This window comes from Neospora caninum, chromosome XII (genome assembly GCF_000208865.1).
Source record: "Neospora caninum Liverpool complete genome, chromosome XII".
Classification (NCBI taxonomy): domain Eukaryota; phylum Apicomplexa; class Conoidasida; order Eucoccidiorida; family Sarcocystidae; genus Neospora; species Neospora caninum.
In genome coordinates, this window is record NC_018398.1 from 4,770,379 (window position 1) to 4,789,819 (window position 19,441).

At 58.3% G+C, this 19,441-nt stretch overlaps 1 protein-coding gene across 1 annotated transcript; it reads left to right on the plus strand.

Moving 5' to 3' along the window:
* Window positions 1-2,509: 2,509 nt before the first annotated feature.
* Window positions 2,510-15,366, plus strand: NCLIV_066230 (putative zinc finger (CCCH type) protein; the record flags this gene model as incomplete). The annotated part of the gene is made up of 7 exons (XM_003886174.1): window positions 2,510-4,638; window positions 4,951-5,034; window positions 5,270-5,583; window positions 6,002-6,182; window positions 7,007-11,769; window positions 12,196-14,674; window positions 14,973-15,366. The coding sequence occupies 7 exons, from the start codon at window positions 2,510-2,512 to the stop codon at window positions 15,364-15,366; spliced, it is 10,344 nt and encodes a 3,447-aa protein (XP_003886223.1).
* Between the last annotated feature and the right edge of the window lie 4,075 nt (window positions 15,367-19,441).

A 19,441-nucleotide genomic window follows, 5' to 3' on the forward strand; every position in this document is an offset into this window, starting at 1 on the left:
TTGTCCTGAGAAGAAGAAACTATATTTTCCTTCTCGAGGCCGTCCAGTGTTTCTTTTGCCGTCGGGCAGCACGTTTTGTTGGTGATGCGCGAGTGTCGCCAGCCGGACACGATCAAGCCGTGTCAGAAAACCGGGCAACACTACCCACTGGCCAGCCGTTGCTGCTTGCAAGAAAATTCCTTCCCGCGAGCTTTTCCCTCCTCGTTTTTGTGGGCCCTGTCTGTTTTGTATCGCATGTGTGGGTCAGTCAAACTGAAACACAAAATCCTTGTGTGTCTTGCCCAAGCGTTCCTCGTTTTTTCCCTGCGGCGGTTGCTGTGTCGACGCGCTCATCTCTCTCGTGTGGCCCCATCTCAACCGCGAGCTTGCCGTCCTATGCAACTGAAGAAACAGGAAGTCTGGAAACGTCTCGGCGTGGCAAACTGCAGCTCTGGCAAAACCGGCGTCGTTTTCGTTAGCCATGCCAGACAACACAGCAGTTCAGCTCTCCCTCTTGATTCTCTCTGGGAAAAAGGGAGAACGAGCTCCTGTGTCGCAAAAGACAGGACCACTCGACTGCGAGACTATAGGCAGAGTCATGATGCGAATGTCTTTTAGGTGTGTTTTTGTGTAGCCTTGCCGTGAGAGCAGTGTTTAATTTTTTTAATGCCGTGTACCGCGGAGGGGCCGATTCCTGTCAGCTTCACTTTTCTGCGAACTTAATGACACCCGTTTTTTGGAACCCCTCACCGCCGCCTCGTGAAAGAGGGCAGTTAGACCCTGTCGTGTATTCATGATCCGGGGCCGAAAAAGTACTCCAACGCAGTTTTGCGGCTTTTCTCTTTCCAGGAAAACGCACACTTGCCAGAAGTGCCGCAGCAACTGCGGCCAGTGGGTCCAGCCTTTCCGTAGGCAATCAACCGAGGTGCTAGCCAGGGACTCTGTGTATGCGAGAATAGTTTTCACAATAAAAATCGTGGGTCTCTCTGCCAGAAACGCGTGGGAAGGCATCCTTTATTGAGGGGAAGAAGGCCTGCTTCTTCACACAAGACTTGGCGTGCTGTTTCATCCAGGTCCTGTTTTGGAGGTGCCGCTGTGCATAAAGCCAGGATACAGGCTCTTTTTTCATCGGCTTCCCAGCAGGTGCGTCTGTTACAGGTGATAAAAACCTTTGACGCGGGGCCCTTCCTATCTCCACGTTATCTGAAGGCCCCATTTCCGAACCATTGGGGAGGGACTCGGGATTTCGGAGGGAAAACAGTAACGCGCAAGATGTAGAGCACCTGGATCAGAAAAATGAAGAGGGGGCTCGGGAAGCATTGAAAATCACCAAGGAAAAAAGAGAGGTAGAGGCACCTTCCAACGGCGAGTCCGGGTGCCAGAGGGATGATCAAACGTTCGTACTGTATGAGGGTGTGCGTGTTCCGTTTTTTGACTTGCAAAACCCAAAGAGGTTCCCTTTCATAACCACGTAGTCACCACGCCTTCCCCAAATGAGTTTTTCAGAACGTAGCGAAGGCCCCGCGTTCGCTTCGTCGTCCTCTTTATCAGCTCTTGTTGCATAGTCAGTCCGTATCAGATTTACAGACGGTTTCTGGAAAAAAGCACACTGCCTCTTTCCCGAACCCCGTCCGGTCTGCGCTTTCGGAGTCTTTCAAACAGAGAATCAGGTGTACATACACCCAGGGATTTCCGGCTTTCAACACGTCCAAGTAGCTCCAAGTTCTCTTTGCAGGTGAAACGACTTGGTGAAGAATTATGGTATTTCTTTTTTATTTGAGCCCCGAGAAGGTTCCTGTGAAGCAATCGTTTTAGAGGCCCTCCCTGTCTCTTTCAGAGTTTGGAGAGAAGTTGAGACGAAAATCTCTCGTTTTTGATGGTGCCCTGCATTGCCAAACCTTTCTCCAGTTCATCAGTTGTCGGGAGCTCTGGACGAAACCACGCCTCGTCCAAGAACTCGAAAAAGGTTTCTACAGTGTTGAGCTCGCCGTTGGTGTCTACCCATTTTGTTTTGTGTCTCTGCAAGCATTCCTCTGCTTGCGGTCGCGATTACTCGTCCGCCGATTCTCTCTCCTGCACCGTGCCCAACGCAGTGGCATGGCAACATAACCCCGGGTTCGTGGACCGTGTGAATTTGTTTCCTCTCTCCTTCCGCTGGTTTGGGTTACCAAGGGATGCTTCCTGAAGGACCCGACCTATAGTGTTTTAGTTCCGATTTGTTTTTGTGCCACGATTGGTTTTGTACCCACACACACGCACACACCAGGGATCTTGTTTTTTCAGATCGAGGGTTGATTTCTTTTCTGTGGCCCCCTCCGAACAGAGGAAGGGCACAAATTGTTTTCTTGAGATTTCTTTCTGAGGTCCTGAACCCACCGGGGCACGTTCTTGCCTGTGCCTTCTCATCGTCGTCCCTGACGGCCGAGGTGTGCACGTCGCCCTCCGTGTCAGTCGTGCCTATTTATCCTTTCTCCTGGGCTCCTCGTCTCACCGAACCCAAGCTGGGACCTGCTGGATCTGTCTTCTCACGATGGCAGAGAACGGCGGAGCGTCTGGCGCGTCGCCGTCGACACGCGAAGGCAGTCAGGCGCAGTCGTTCCTGAGCTTTCCTCGACTCTCTTCGTCCACCAAGACTGGCCCCTCGGTGTCGCTCCGAGACGCCTCTGGCCCGCCGACCCAACCCCCAGATGTGTTTCCGTCTTCGGTCCTCGCGACGCGAGGCGAGAAAAGCGCGCCGACTTTGGCCGCTTCAAATGGTGTTTTGAGCTACAAAGCTGTGGCTGCTCGAGCTGTGTCCCAGAGAGTTGGTGGATCGAGTGCGGCTACATGCAGTGACAGCGAGAGGGACGCGCGCAGGGAAAGCGAGCCTTCTCGGCAGTCTCGCGCCTTTGATGGCGACAGCGCAGGCGCAGTGCCGCCTGGAGAACGAAGACAGACCCGCCACGAGAAAACCAGCTCGTCGGCCAAGGGCGAGGACCCTCAGGAGAGCACCCAGGACAGCGGCGCCGAGGGCCTCCGGCTGGGAGGGGGGACCAGGAGCGTCGCCCCAGGGAGCGCGGCCGAAGTCTGCGAGGTCAGCGCGCGGTCGCCGTCGCCTCCGCGCTCGAAGAGAAGCAAGGGCGACCAAAGTGAGAGGGGGTCGGGTACTGGGAAGGGAGGAGAGAAGAAGGCCAACACGACTGCGAACGGCCACGGGAAGAGGAAACACAAGAAACTCCTCGATCTGCGACTGCCCACGGCGGCCGCGTCCGACCTCCCGGTCTTTGAAAGGGAAGGAGAACAAGATGCCCATCTGGCCGTCATGCTCAAACCCGGAAACCGGAAGCGCCGGAGCTGTGTCGACTCTGTCTCCGGCTGTCTCCTGTTTTGGGGCGCCAGGTGTCCGTCCAAGCTCGGGGCTGGAAGTGGCGGCGCCTGGTGTATCGAGGGAGACAAGTGTTTGGCGTGCCACACCGATGCCGAATATTTCGGCCACCCCGCGGTGTACAAGACGGTTCTCTGCACCAATTCGAGGAGCTCGTCGAACCGCTCGTGTTGTTTCTCCTCAGCCAGTGCCGCGCCTGGCACGAGTCCGCGAAAGCGCCGAAGCGAGGCTCTCCTTGCGTTCTGTGGTCGGGTGCGATGCTGCTGTTGGAAAGCCCACAGTAAGGGCGAGCAGCGGGCCGAACTTGCAAAGAAATACACCCCGACCAGCATGGGGAAACAGCCCTCGCCTGTAGGCCCCAACGCGCCTCTCTCGACTCTCAGTCACGACTCACATCTTAGCTCGAGCGGCGACGGGCAGGGAGGCGTGAGCACGCCGACGCCGGCCAGAGAGCAGGGGCGCACCGAGGCCGCTCTGGGTGGCGGCCTTGCGAGCGTGCAGAACCGCCGTTCCTCGTTTGGTGTTGACTTGGGCGACACGGTGGGGCTGCGAGGCAGCGCGTGCGGGAAGGAGCCTGGGTCGGCGGCTCCTCCACACGGCGGCGAGGATGGAGAGGCGTTGCGTCGTCTCTCGGGATCCTCAGCGGCAGGGAACGAGAAGCTGCCGAAGAAGGGCGAGGACCGACGGGCAGAAGGCCCTCCTGGCGCAGCGACGAACTCGACGCGGAGTTTCGAGAAGGGCCGAGAAGCCGTGAAAAGCCCTGTTGGCGACGTGGCGGGTCCGAATGCTGTCCTCTTTCCTCGACTTCAGCGTTTGTCTCCGCTGCCGAAGGGATCAAAGGGAGCGCTTCGTGACGCAGAAGGGAAGGCCACATGCGGCGGGAAGGGAGGGGCCGAGAAGTCCAGCAGCTCCGCCGGCTCGGAGAAAAACCCGCCTGACGTCGAGAAGGAATGCACTTGCTCGTGCCCATCTTTAGGTTCGTGGCGAGAAAACGGGGCGTGGCGTGGCGCAGGCGCGTGGGGCGGGTCTCTGTCGCAGAAAGCCTCAGACCCATCCGTGCCTCTCACGCCTGGACAGCCAGGAGAGGAGGGAAAGGGGAAGAGCTGCGCAGTGACGGCTCAGCAGACGGCCGCGACGGGAACGGTTGGAGCGGAAGGCATCGGCCCCGCGAATGTCTTTCTGCCTGACGGATCCCTCGACCTCGACCTCTTCAAGGTGTTCCCCTGTCGAAATCGGAATGTTCTCCACGAACGCAAGAGCTGCCCGTTCTACCACAACTACCGAGACAAACGCAGGTACGCGCAGAAAAAGACGTACACGATTCGATGCGTACCCGACGAGGGGAGCTGAGAGCACGCAGGGAAGGAGAGAAAAGAGTGGGAAACGGCGAACGGACAGGAGAGACTTCGCCAGACGCTCGCCCTGCAGAGAGAGAGAGAGAGGCGAGGCGAAAGGAGAGCGCACAGGCGGCTGGCGGTGCGAGGACAAGGCGTGTCTGTTTTTTGCCTTGGCTGTGTTCCGCGATCCTTCTGGCCTGTTCCCATGTGTGTGTGGAAACCGTCTCACTCTCGCGTTTGCTTTCTTCTCTCACTCTCGCGTTTCCCCAGGGCCCCCGTGACTTACCAGGCGGAGCAGTGCGAGGAACAGTTCGACCTGGACACCACGACGATCCAGTGCAGCAAAGGAGACAAGTGAGCAGGCTGCCAGAGCACACGGATATACACCGAGATGAGTATGTAATTCTTTTTGTGTGTGCGTATACGTGTGCCACCAAGAGGACGTTTTTTGTAGGATTTTGAAGGTAGGGATCCGGAGAAGTGGCCGTGTGCCGCACCGTCATAGAGAGGTTACACGTTGTTTCTCCCCCGCGTAGGCTTGGCTGCCCAGCACATGGAAAGACAGTTGTTCGGGCCCTGCGTTCTTCAGCTGCGAGCGATGTCACAACCGCCACGAGTTGCTTTACCACCCAAACATCTACAAGCAACGCTTCTGTTCGAACTTTTCCAAGAATGAGAAGAACGGGTTGACGGCCTGTGCGCGCGGCGTGTTTTGTGCCTTCGCTCACTCGCGGGCCGAAATCCGGGCCACCCTCTTCACGGAGCAGGAAGAAAGGGAGCCGGACTGTCAGTTCTTCGTCGCCAAGTTCAAAACCGTCTGGTGTCCGTACGGCTCCCAGCACGACTGGCACACGTGCGTGTACGCCCACACCTACCAGGACTGTCGTCGCGCCCCTGCCATCGGTGAGAGGAGGGACAGGCGACTTTGCGTCTGAACAGAGACAGCTGTTTTGAAACGCGTTCGTTCCCCTTTGGTGCTCTCCTGGGAAAGAAAACATGCCGTGTCGAGTCTCCTCTTTTTACAGCGGAAAAGCCACAGTGGGGTGCTCTCTCTCGTTCCCGAGGAGCAGTGTCGCAGGAAACGGCGACCAGCGGCAAAGGGGGCGTCTGAAAATGGGGTTCCTCCAGCAAAATGTGTGCCCTGTGGCGGTCGTCCGTCCTCGCGAGACGGAGGGAACGCGCTTCCTCGATCTTTTCTCCCTGTTGACGGTCCTCAGTCGGCGGGTCTGTGTGAAGGACAAATCAGGGCGGAAAGATTGTGCGGCGCACTTCCGAGTCGCCTCGCCACGGGGAGTTTTTCTCTCGTCTCTCCGTTTTGCAGGTTACGGCTCCGAACCCTGTCCGGCCTGGTCGAAGGATCTCCACTCGGCGGACTACGACCGGCGATGTCCACACGGGCAAGTGCCTCTCGGGCGATTTCTGCATGCCAACAAACCGCAGAAATCACCCGTTGTGCATCTCTATTTACTCGCTGTCTGTGCAAACCGTTCCAGCATCCTGGCGTACGCCTCTACCTCTGTATCCCTTATTCGAGATCTAAAACTGTACATACGTGCATACGTTTGTATATGCGTGTACCTAGTTGCGCGTAGACCGGGGTGTGCAGAAAAGGTGGTTTGTTGGCTCGTTGTGTTGTTCTCCAGAGCGCGCTGCAGCTTTTCCCACGGTAGCAAGGAACAACTGTATCATCCATCCTACTATAAGACGATGCCGTGCATTGACTACCGACCCCAGACAAGCGACTCGAACGGCAAATCGTCCCAGGGCGGCGAAAAAGGCCGATCGGCAGGTCGCCACGGCGGCGCGTCTGCGTCAGCCGGTGGCTGTCCCCGGGGCTTTCTTTGTGCGTTTTACCACGACGTCACGGAACGCAGAATTCCTGTGCCTCCGTGCTCGACGGCCGGCTGGACCTTCTCGTACTCGATGCCCCTCCCGCTCTCGCAGCTCAAACTTCTGCAGCCTCTCTTCCTCGAGCCGCCCTTGTTCAACCTCGACGACTTTGAAGCCTTTGGGCACCACAGGCAAGTGCCTTCCTCACGAGTTGTGAACAGAGGGACATGAATCTTCGTGACCCTCAGACTCCCCGCAGAGGCGTGTGGACGACCTCCTCAAAACACACGTTCTACTTGCAAGCGACAAGGGGCGAAAGTATGTCCGCTTCCGCCCGTCCCCGTAACCACTTCTGTTGGCGGTTCCTCGCTGGTGGTTTCTCTTGTCGCGGTGTATCTCTGTCTCTCCTCGGGCGTCTGGAGCGGCGTGATCAGAGTGCTGGGTTTCCAAGCATCGCTACTCCTTTTTCTCCGCTTTGTTTTTGATGCGTTCTCAGCCGGCTGACTGCGGCGTCGCGGCGCGCGGGAGCGGCTGCAGGCCTCGGCGGCTCCGAGGGTGCTAACGCGATGCTGACGGCGGGTAGCCGAACTGGTTCGTCTGAAACTCAACACGTCTGTCGAGGGTCCCACCGCCACAGTGGGCTTGGCGCCGTCGTGCAGTCTTCCGCCTTTCCTTTCTCCGTGGGCGGAGTCAGCGCCGGGCCGCCGCCTGGATCGTCGCCGAAGGCTCTCCCCGCTCTCTCCAAGGCCAGTGGGGCAAACGCTTGCCTCGCGCCTTCGTCGAAGCCTGCCTCCTGCCGCAGGCGGTCGTCGTCCTCCTCGTACTCGGCGTCGTACGCAGCCTATGCTCCTCCCCCGTTCCCTTCGTACCCTGCGGGAGCGCAGGGGTCGGAGCTCGTCCAGTTTGGGGCGGCTTCGCCGCTCGAGGCGTGTCATGCAAACGCTGAGAGCATGTGCGACGCCGTTGAGGTGAGCGACGAAGGCCTGCATGCGCTGCCTCGGAAGGACGAGCGACGACGCATCGCCCCTTCCTGGTCTGCAACCCTGGCCGTCGAAGCCAGAGACGAGAGCAGGCAGAAGGCTCCAGCCCGACGGTTGTCTCGAGGGTCCGTCCACGAGTTCCTGTCCGGCGCGGGGGCCTCCTACAGAGACGGCAGCGGCTCTTCTCAAGGGGACAGGAGAGAAAATCTCCAAAGCTGGAGCGAGCCGGCGTCGTGTTTTCCGCCATCGTTCCAACCCGCTGGCGGCCGTCTTGCCTCCGCGAACCGCGAGAAGACGCAAGAGCATCTGCTCCTCCAGGTTGCTGCGATGCTGCTGAACGGGTCGTCTCGAGAGAGCGAGGCAGAGAACTTCGCGCCTGCACATGCAGGAGAGCACAACGGCGGCGAGGAGCTTCAGGGGCATACCTTCTCTGCTGAAAACGCCGAAGTGTCTTCGCTTTTCGCTCCACACACTCACGACTTCATGGGCCTCTGTGCGTCTCTAAGCAACCGACCGGGCTTCTCGGGGCACCACTCGGCCGAGGACGACAGCAACTCTGGCACAGACTATGCACCCTCAGTGCTGTTCACACCCCACAGCGGAGAGGAGGGCGGCAGGCCGGGAGCGATCGAAGGCCCGAGAGACACGTTCTCTCTCGGTTCGTCCTTCTTTCCGGCCGCCTTCCCCGGGGACAGCCTGCCGTCTGGCTTATCGGACGCAGCGCCGGAAGAGAGAGCGAAGGACGAAGGGGCGTTGTTTTTCTCGGGCGCGGGTTCGAGAAGGGGTGGCCAGGCGGACTTGCGAGCACGCGTCGCGGCAGCGAACGGCCCTTCGGACGCCTTCGCGCGAGAGAGACTCGCAGGCGAAGGCCTGGACACGAGTGCGTTGCTCCTGCCTCTTGCCGTGGCGCCTCTGTCGTCTTCGTCTCCGCCTTTTGTGTCATCTGGAGGGCATCCGCCGGTGTCCTCGGGCGAGTCTGGTCGTCCCGCAGCGGCTCTCCGAACGGCCCGGAGTTCAGAGGAACTCGAGGAGAGAGACAGAGACGAGGCGGAGGCGTGGAGCGTCAGCACGGAAGGCTGCAGACGGCACGGCAAGGGAGGCCCCACGGCTTCTCAAGGAGATCTCTGGTCTTCACCGTCGTTAGAGACACTTGCGTCGAGAGGGGACGGGGGCGAACAAGACGGTGGATCGAGACCGCTCGAAAGAAACAGTGCGGCCTCCGCGCGTGGCCGCCGCTTCATGCGTCTCTTCGACAACGGAAGTTTGTGGGGCCCTTCCACGGGTCGTCCAAAACCTTTGGCGACCGAGCCGAACGACGCGCAGCAGTTCGCCTCGCTGTCGTTTTCGTCTTCTCTTTCTTCCTCGCCTCCGGGCTTGCTCGTCCCTGACGGCGCAGAAGCGCCGGGCCAAGCGCGCGTGGCCGAGAGGCCGTCGCCCCACAACCTCGCGATCTCGATTCTCCATTCTTCGCCGCCCAGGAGGAAAGGCAACTTGTGGGGAACCGACGAAGAGAACGGCACCGCAACGAATCTGCCGTCGACTTCGTTGCCAGGGTCGTATTCCTTTGAGAGCAGAAAGTCTGGAGATACCTTCGTTGCCTCCTCGTTTTCCGTCGTGTCGCCGGCCGGCGTACATCCCGAAGACTCCCAGCGCGATTCCACCGGAAACCGCGGGCGGCGTGCCCCGCGCGAAGAGCCCAGTTGTCCCTCCGCTGTGGCCAGCTTGTGGGGTGTTGAGTGGAGGTCCATGGAGGAGGAGACAGGAGCGCCGTCCGCGTGGGCCCCCCTCGCCTCCTCGGCTCCGCCGGGGCTGCTTCGGCCCGCCGTGCTCAAGGGCCGGCGGGGCGCAACCGAGAGCCCGGAGGAGGGCGAGGCGTCTTGCGGCTCTGGTGAGGCCTCGTCTGGGCTGGCGAGCGCGTTCGCGAGCGACGCCGACGTGAATCCGCCAGCGACCGTCTTGGCAGGAAGAAGCGCGTCGCCGGCGCCATCCTCGTTTTCGAACGACGCCCTCGAAGAAGAGAAAGAAGAAGACCTGGCCCGAATCCCAACCGCTGCAGTGACGGCAGTTGAGACTGCCGCCGTGGCTTTGTGGGGGGCATTCGACGAAGAAGAAGACGAGCGCAAGAGGGATTTTTCGGTGTCTTCGTCGTCTGTCGCTCTCTCTGCCTCGCGAAAAGCTGAAGAAGGCGAAGAGAGGAATCTGTTCCACAAAAAGCTGTCTTTCCTCGAGGAAGCGATGAGCGCGCTGTGGAAAATGAAACGCAGTGGACACGCGCAAGTGGCTGAAGAAGATCCTGTCGACGGGAAGGCGGTCGATGCAGACGGAGACCGGTGGCAGGGTGAGGCAAAGCACATTCCAGCTAGGGACGTGGAGGGGAGGCGACAGGCGAGGAGCAAGGTTGACAGAACGGCAGTTCTTGCAGTGTCCGTGAAAGACCGAAACGCGCAGCTCGCGTGCCTCAAATCCCTTCTCGGTCTCCTGGCATGGCACAACGTGATTCTGTATGTGACCGACCCGAGCCGAGAAGAGAAGGGAAAGCCCGAGGATGCCTCTCCGGAGTCTCCCGTGCTCCAGGCTCTTGCAACCCTCAAGGTGACAGCTCGCTACCACGTCTCTCACCTTCGCGAGGAAGAACTCACTGAGCAAATTCTCGAAGGGGCGTTGTCGAAGGAGACTGAGAAAGGCCACCGCTTGCTGGTTGTTCACGGACGGCGCGTTTTTGACGAGAGGCCAAAGGACGCTGACGCCCAGGCTCCGACGCAGGCACAGACAAAGGACGTAGAAAACACACTGCCGTCTCGCAAGAATCCTTGCTCTCTCTTCGGGCTTCTTCGCCTCCAGAGGCAGCAGCCAGTCGACGCGAGACACTGGGAGAAGGAGACGCTCGCCGTCGTCGGCCTCCACAGCGCTCCTGCCGACTTTTGGCGAACATGCCGCGAAGAGAAGCTCACTCTTGGTGGTCTCGCACCGAAACCCATGAGAGCGGAGCAGTCAGACCCTGCCGCGCGGTCCCTGCTGTCCGCCGCTCCTTTGCCGGGGGACCGTGCGCCAGGAACTCGGCAGCCTGTCGGACCTGTTGGGTCCGAGCACCGGACCAGCGAAGAAGAGGCGGCGCCTAAGCGTCTGTCTTTTTCTTGTTGGCCGACAGTTGCCGTTCACTTGGTTGTTTCGCCGTCCCCACGCGCCCTCCTGCAAAGCGAAGGCATCCCCGAAGGCGAGGTCAGAGACGCGTATGACTTTAGGACGGGCTCTCTGCTTCCGTCTGCTTCACTGCCGCTTTGGTCGTGTCTCTTCGGCTCGCTGGCACCGTCTCGTCTGTCGCCGTGCGCGCCGTCGCTGCGGGCCCTGCCTTCCTCGCCCGACATCACTTCCTCGCGGGCGTCTCTCGACCGCTCGTCGTCATGCCCCGACTTTCTTCCAGAGAGTGGGAAACCCTGTTTCGCTCCTCGCACCCCGTCGCCCAGCCGCAGCGTAGGCGAAGACCTCACCGCGGCGACAGCTGCAGGGACGGTTACCTCGGCGTCTCCCGCGTCGTCGGTCTCTTCGCTTCCCTCCGTTTCCGAGTTTCTTTCTCTCTCCCCCTCGCTCCGTCCCCACTGTCACGACCGCTCCTCCTCTCAGTCGAGCCCGCTCACACTGCCTCTACTGCTCTCGACGCCGCCTGCCTCCTCGACGGTTGCCGGGGCCTCGGGCGCGTCTGTGTTCTGGGGCGCGTCGAGTCTGCAGGTGAGACGCCCCGCTCGCGAGATCCTCGCGCCCACTTCCGGCGACGATCGCAGCGTGTCTGGAGAGACGGCGATGACCACGGAGACGGCGGCCTCGTCGGCTGCTCTGTCGGACGCGCGGGCCGGCGAAGATGGGCCAGAGTGTGGCGGCGAGAAGGAGGGACGGAAAGCCGCGGCGACGGGGACAGCCGCGAAGCCGCGAAGTGGGAAGAAGGCGACGGTGCAACGCGAGCAGAGCGTCGAGGACGGATCGCTAACAGCGAAACGCTGGGCTCAAGTGCACGAGGGAAGAGACTCGGACAGTCAGTGGCGAAGCCAAAAGGGGATCGAGGCAGGAGAACTTTTCGGTGAACTACTCGTGAGGGAAATGTGCGTCCTCGCCGAGGCCCTGAGAAAAGAAGCTGCGGACGCCGAGAAAGAAGACCGTGACGGTCGGTTGGTTTTCTGCTGGGCGCCATCGAGCGAAGAACAAACTGGCCAGGAGACAAGCTGCGAGCGTCTTCGAGCCCCTAGAGATGTCGCGACCAACCTTCGACACTTCGCCAAGGACTCAGGTACAGAACGCCCGCAAGCAACCTGGAACGTTACCGGAACATCCCACGAATCTCAACTGGGAACTTCTCTGTACATACGCCGCGTTCCACACACACGAGGCGAATCCCCGTCTCCCAAACTGCGTCTCCTATATAAATATATATATATATATATATATAGATGTGCATGCAGATCCAGGCACAGGAAAATCGTGGTCTCCACAAGAACGCCACTGTAGAGATTCCCCGGCAAATATAAAGGCGCGTGCGGCACGCATGTCACGTCTCTGTTTTCCAGTGTGACCTCTGAGTTTGTCACTCAAATGCGCGGCACGGCTGTTCCCGTGCAGACCTTTTTTTGGCCGGGCGTTTTCTGGCCCTCCTCTCATCGACGCTGTTCAGAATGTTTTTGCCGCACTTCTCCGTGTGCAAATCTGTTTTCCTCAGTAGCATCGGCATCGCCCGCGGCTTCGTCTCTCAGGTTGCTCTCGCGGTCTCTGGTGCCTTCGCTCGGTCACGTTCAGCGCTTGCTGCTGTTGGTCTCTGTGCGCGCGGATGCTCGCCTCGACGGCGCGCGCATGTTCAGCCGCCTGTCGGCGTGCTCCGCAGACTCGGTGTTTGTCCTTCCCGCGGGCTCCTGGTCATCTCCGGGCGCGGAGAGCGCGGAGGCGAAGAAGCGAGCTGAGGGCGAGGAAGGCGTCAAGACACGCCGACAGCCCCTCGCGGCTGGGTCCACCCTCGCGGTCTGTCTACGCGAGTCTCCAGCTGCAGCAGCGGCTCAACGGGTAGAGGCGAATTCGTCTTTCGGTGTTGCGTCTTCTCTCTCTGCCTCGCCAGAAACGCGATGTCTCACTTTGGCGCAGCTGGTGAGCGGCTGCTCCGGTGCGCTACGTTTAGATCTATCGCGTTTCTCTCCGCTTGGGAACTCTCTCTTCAAGGAAGAAGAGTGCGGAGTTCGTCCAATGCGGCTCGATGTGTCCGAACTGGTCGCAGCCACGAAGAGAGAGGCGAGCGAAAGGCGGGTAGAAAGCCCTCGAGACAGTCGGAAGAAGGCAAACTCCGAGGAAGGCGAAATCGCGGATCTGTGGTGCGCACTGTGTGGCGAGGCGATTGAGAGGCAACCCGAAGATCTTGGCAGCAACCGGGAGACGACAGACCAAATCGTGGCGACGGCAGCCGGACGAACAGAAGTGTGTTGCTTCGTTAGATGTGGGTACACCCCAGAAGACCCGGAAAGAGAGCTAGACTGTCCTCACGTCTTTCACCGTTCTTGTCTCGACCAGTTTTTGGTGGGGCCGCAGTTCACACGGGCAGGAGGCAGGTGCTTCTGCCGCTCCTTTGTTCCACGGGGCCCGCTCTCTTGGCCATCCCTCGCACCTTGCGAGACCGGGACGGGACGGCAGACTGCCTCGCAGCCCACGTCGCAAAGACGGTCGAGTTCGTTTCAAGCGTCAATGTCTTCCTCGCGGGAGAACCAGAACTCATGCCTCGGCGTTTCTCCTCTGAAGTTTCTGCCGGCTTCCAGTGGCAGCGCCTCCCGTCGCACAGACGATCCATCGGACGGCCTCCCGGAGTTGCGAGCGCCGCATGAGTTTGAAGAGAGCATCTGCAGTTCGTTCTTCCCTTTCGGCCAAGACGCGAGTGCGATCTCCCCCTCCGCGGCCTCGTCCCACGACGCAGCGCTGCTCGAAGGGAGCGAGGAGGATGCCGCGGTAACTTCCCCGCGCCTGTGCGGGGGCGTCCCTACACCTGGAAGTCCGCGATACGGCACGGTGCCGAGGGGCCTCGTGACGCCGGCGCACCTCCCGGCGCTTCTGCGCGAGCTTCTTGTGGGGCTCTCTCAAGTACAAGACCTGCATGTGCACGTGGCTCTGCGCGAGAGAACCAGAAAGGTGTTTGCTGAGGAGACTGGGAGCGCCGGGGACAGCAACGGCAAAGGAATCGAGAAGGCGCAAAAGGAAGGGGATGAGAAAGGCCGAGAAAGGCGGATCGAGTGGTGTGTCTCCAGGACTCCCCGCCTCGTGATTTCGCCCACCGACATCTGGGTGGCAACCCGCGAGACTTCGCTGGAACGCAGAGATCCGCACGAGAAGGCGACCGCCGTTTCAACTTGCGTCGATGTGTTGGGTTCTTCGCTGCTGCCAGCGTTTGTGCCGGTCTCCCCTGGAAAGCTGCTGGGACAATGCCCTCAGCTGTTCCCACACGCCGCAGCTCGCCTCGTTTTATTCGTCTGTTCCGGTGGAGCTGCCGGCGGGAGGCGAATGGGCGTACGGGAAGACGCAGCCGCGATGGACGCGAGCGAGAAAACCCAAGGGGACAGCGGCACGGGAGTAGACCTGCATGGTGTGTACGACACTGTCTCCGGCTTCCCGCCCCTCCTGCAACATCTGTTTCTTCTGTTGAGCAGTGGCGGGACGCCCTCATCGTATGCCCACCTGCATCGAGAGAAACGCGAGTTGGCCGGCTTGGCAGAAGACACGGACAAAGTGGAACAGGAAGACAAAGTTGCCTTTCCGGCTTCTTTCCTTCTTCTGTCAGATGCTGTTCGGCACCATCCTTTCTTCTGGTCGACTGCACAGAAGCTGGACTTTCTGGACAAATTGCAGTTTGTTCTCTCCCATGTTTGCGCAACGCCCCGCGGCGCCTCGCACTTTCTCGCGGCGCCAGCTTCATCGCTCTGTGCCGCCTCCGTTTCAGAAGAAGGGATGGCGCGGCGAAGCACGAACCCGAAGCACCAGAAAGAGTGGCGAGCGTGTGTCGAGAAACTGGCGGAAGGGTGGCGAGAAAAGGTTCACAGAGACCTTCTTGAAGCTGTGGACACCCCGATGGCGGGGAGGGCTGGAGCGTGGAGAGCAGCAGAGTGCAATTTGACGCCGCTGTCGCCTTTTTCAAATGATCTTGAGGGGCTCCTGCGGTTCATCAAGACGTAAGTCCTTTGACGCACCAACTGAATGAACCGTGAGGAGAAACAGAAGTCGCCGAGAGGAGAAAGCGGACAGGCAGGCGAGAAAGGTTTGCAGAAGAGGAGCTAGCGTCGAGCCGGCTGTCTGCGGTCAACTGAGCACATGCTTAGACGAGGGAAAAGACAGTCTGCATCGCTTCGGGTTTTCTCTCGCCAGGGTTCCTACCGCGCTGGGAACTTGCTTTACTTGCCGGTGCCCCGTCGATTGTGTACTGATATCTCCGGCCTTCTCCGGTGTTTGTCCCATTTTTACTTTCTTCAGCCTGCGGACGTGGAGTCTCGTGATCGGTCTGAAGGTGCTCACCTCTTCTGCAGTCGCGGATCTCGTTGAGGTGTATATCCACCCCACCGGCACGGCTGCCACGACGTGGGAGAGCCCGTCAAAAAGAGGGCCGCGGATGGCACGTTTCCGGAGAACCAGCGCATCGACATTCGAAGACCAGAGAGCGAGACGCATTCTTCTGCAGAACTTCGACAGCGTGTGTCTCGAACAGATCCATCAAGTCCACCCGCGCTTGTTCCTACTTCTTTTCGCCTACGTCACTTCCGCGTTCGAGGGCGACAGCGAAATGGAGAGCATATTTGATTTCCTGCGCGAGTTCACGCTCTCCAGCAAACCCTTGCGGGATAGCTTCTGGTTCGAGGCCGTTATGTGATGTGCAGAGAAAGGCGACGCGATTAAAGAGAACAAGCCCAGCCAAAGATCCAATTTTTTTGTTTCACCCGTACTCCACAAGGGGAATCCCAGGCGGATTTGTTTGTGGTCTATACGCACACCTGCATTGTTGTGTTGATGTCGCTACACGTCAGAGGGTGTACGTGGATGCATATGGAGAGTTGTGTTTTTTATGGGTTTTCAAAGAGTTTTTCCCGAGTGTCGATGCCGTCTGCTCTGAAATTTTCCGTCGCGGTACGCGCAAGGACATCGAAGGTCAGGCGATTCAGGCAGGTTTGCGGCGCCTTCCTTCCGTATCTGCATTTATCTCTTTCAACAGAAACATCGCTTGCTGTTTTGTCTCTCAGTTGTTTCGGGAAATTTGCCTGCTCCCTGAACTACGTTCCGGTGTGCATCTTGCGCGTCAGGCACCCGCTCCCGCCTTTTTACACCCAAAAGGCGAAGTGGCGCTGATTTTCTCTCTACAATCGCACTGGTATTTTCGTGTACGATTATGTACTTGATGTTTTTCCTACATTGTTGCATATGTGCATAAACGAGGTATAATGTTGCTGTGCTGTGAAGAGAGCAAGGAGGGCTACAGCGGAACGGGGAAGTGCTGAGGTACTCGGCGTTTACGTGCATGTGTGTTTTCTACCAAGGTTGCGAAATCCCAGGGCGCACCTGGAAAGCAGATTTTTTTGTCCGAAAGAAATGTGGAAGAAGACGGAAGCGAAAGAACCGCGTCTGCTAATAGGGTGCCTGTGCAGGACGCGTGAGATGAACGCGCGAAAAACTGAGATGACAAACCTCTCAAACACGTTTTCTCCGAAGGAGCTGCACAGAATAAATCACCACTTGGGTTCACGAGCTCGCTTTTCGCAGATCCAAAAACCGAAACTACTCAGTTAGAACCCCGGTCGAGGTCTGCTTCCTGTGGACGGGCAATGTGCGACGCTTTGTTTCATGCGCTCGAATCCTCTCCGTGCTGATCATTTACTGCTCGCATGAGGAATGAATCCTTTTTGCGCGCAGCTACGCTGGTGATCTCAAGCAGTAGCTGGCAAATTGCACGTCTCGTCGCCCTTCCTCAGCCATACATGAGGCTCTGAGGGGCGAGCCTCACCTATTTTCTTTTTCTGTAGAGAGATGCCAGCGGTTGCCGTCTTCAGGATCGCCACGTTCCATGCAGCCACAGAATATCGCACCTGCCGAGAGACCAATCAAGCAAGCACTGTGAAACGCAGCCTCTTGTTAGGGTAAGAAGCGGACTGTTTTGTATGGCTTTTAAGAAGTTAAGTGCAATACGGGATAGCGTCCTGACCTTAGGTGTCACCGTGCACCGCATTGAGTTTTCGAGAATTGTTCTCCAGGGTCAAACTGGTTCTTCCGCCCAATGTGACATTCTAGGCATACCCAAAAACATAGGAAATGGAGAATCATGACTTGGATTGAAGGCGCGAGCAAGCAACGCCGCTTGCTCCAGGCATAGAAGAATTCTTCGTCGACGATTTCAAGACACGGGCCGAGAACATAAGTCACGAAGTCCGCTCCTGCAAGTCCGTTTTTACTGGGAGCCGACGACGTGAGTCGCGAAGGCAGACCTCTTTCGTGTTGCTTTCTGGAGCCGTCAAAGTTACCATGCCTTGCTTTCTTGCAAGTGATGCCTGTCTGATCGATCGCTCACCGTCAACGTGTAATCTTGGCGTTTGGCTAATCAAATATCCTGCCTTTGCAAAGTTGGGGAGCAAGCGGACTCGCCTGTCACTGTGACGGTAAATGCATGCTTGCTCCTATGGCTCTGGCTTTTAGAACATGGCCATCTACATCGCTTCCATGAAGCATCAAAGCATATCTCGTAACCGACAAAGTGAAGCTGAGAACAGGGCGACTGAGCCACCGTCCGAACCCTTTTGCTGAGTCAACGGCGGCCGTGAACCGCTGCTATTTTCTACGAGGGTGACTGCAGCCATTCAGGGCACTCGACACCGCGGCTACAAAGGCACGTACTTTCTCCTTGTTGGAGCTATGTAGCAAATCCCCACGTGTGTCGAGTCCGTTTATACTCTCCTAGTGAGGCACGGACTCTCTCGTGCTCGTGACGAGTCCCCTCCCGTAAGGTAAGCCTCTGCCGGACACTTCAGCTGGAGACTTGCACCAAGATCGGCATTCCGCTAAAAACAGACGGAAAGTGTGTTTCTCCAACGCCAGATGTTGTGCGTAAGGTTGAACTGCCCCCGATGCAGCGGTTCTCCAGTTGATCTGGTGCCGTTCCACGCCACGTAACAGCGGCTTTTACGAGGCTCTTTTTCCGCCACGCAAAACCCAAGAGTCGGGGTTCGCTGCACAGGCTGCCGCCGATGCTACGTCGTCCGGAGTCCCTTCTCAAGCGTGAAACTCCCTCAAGCCCGCCAATGCCGCAAGAAATGACAGGCAACAAAAAGCCCCGCAGAAACGCTTCACCACAGGGGCCTCTCTTTACAGGATTTAGACGGCTGGTACTTGCGACGGGCAGAGCGTTGACGCGAGGCTGCTCCTGTCTGTGCGAGCCTTTCTGGGTGTGTGCAACGGCAGGAAGCAATTCGAGGCGTGGAAGGGTTTCATTTTGGATCTCCTGGAGCAGGAGTCAAAGGAAAAGTCCGTGAGAAGAGCAGAATGTCCTGTTTTTGCGTTGTCGGACGGCGTTAGGCGCCTCGGCACGCGAGTACGAACCAGCCCGGCGCCTGCTGTGCAGCTGCGGGCCGGGCTGTTCACATATAAGCAAGGCTTTTTCGACGAGGCGAGCGTTCCATCGGCTTTTCCCGTGTGTAGAAGCATCGTCGTTATGTGTTGATTGCCTCCTCGCTGCACAATCCAGGGAACAAGCTCGTTTTATCTTGCACGTCCTCTGCTCAGACTTGGTTCTTCTTTGCCCCGACGGCGACACAGCCTGCGTTCTCGGACTTTCAGGTGGCGAAAAAACGGGTTCGTGCAGGGTTCCTCTTCTTTTCTGCGTGTCCCAAGCACCCGCCTTATTTGGCATCTCCTAAATCCGATTTAGAGAATTCGGTCGCCTGCTAACATGGCAGCAACTGCCTTGGTTTTTGCCTTCTGATTTCCGCGGATGTCTTGCCTCATGTTGCGTCTCTTGGTTCACGTCATCGTTTTTCTTTCTCGTTCTTTTTTCTGTGGGGCACTACCCCGACGGCAGGCTGTCCCTGACCACGCTGCTTCGGTGTGTCGTCCGTTGTTTCTTTCTCCGTTTGGTACCCCGTACTTCTACAATCCCTCTCCGTAGGTCGCACAAATCGACCGACAAGCTGTATTTGCGTTGTTTTTGCCGTGTGGCCGCTTCGTGTGCTCCTTCTTGCGTCGAGTTTCGTTCAGGTGTGAACCCAGTGCATGCTGTCCTCGCTCGTGATGTCACGTCGTGTTTGCAGCTGTGAACGCGCCGCTCTTCGTTCCTATTTTCTGACTGCCGTGCCGTCTTGCTTTCCTTTTTCGTGACAAGGATATCTCAGAGTGTTTCCAAAAGTAATTTCCCGTACGTCGCTTCAGCTTCCACGGGTGAACTCGCAAAACGCTTCCAACACAGTAAAGCGGCGCCTCTCCATAAACACTCTGAGAAGGCTGGCGGCCACTGGACGTTTCTTGCCCGCCGAAAAGGCACTTTTTTGGTGTCGCTGTCCAAAGCGCAATTGCGTTTCAACCCCGTTTTCACTCCTCGCCTCGTTTTGGTGGCTGCTGTGGTTCCGGTGTTTTACTGCTCGCTCGAAATGATCCGATCCGAAAGAGCCAGTAGTGTCCCGAATTCCTTTGACAAGTTAGACGTGGGGTGTTCTTGAAACCGCCTCGTCTTCGTGGTTTTTTGATGCTATGTTCCGCTTTACGGTAATTTGCGCGGCTCTCCGTTCTCCACGCTCTTACTCGCACACTCTTGCTCGTGGTTTGAGGCTTAAACGAGCCACCTCGGGACCTAACGTATTCCTCGCCTTCCAGTCCACGGTGGAGGTGCTCGTCGAAGAAATCCTAGGGTAGAGAAAAGGATGAAGCAAAAGCCGTGGGTGTGACCGTGTAGAGAATCTGTCAACGCCAAC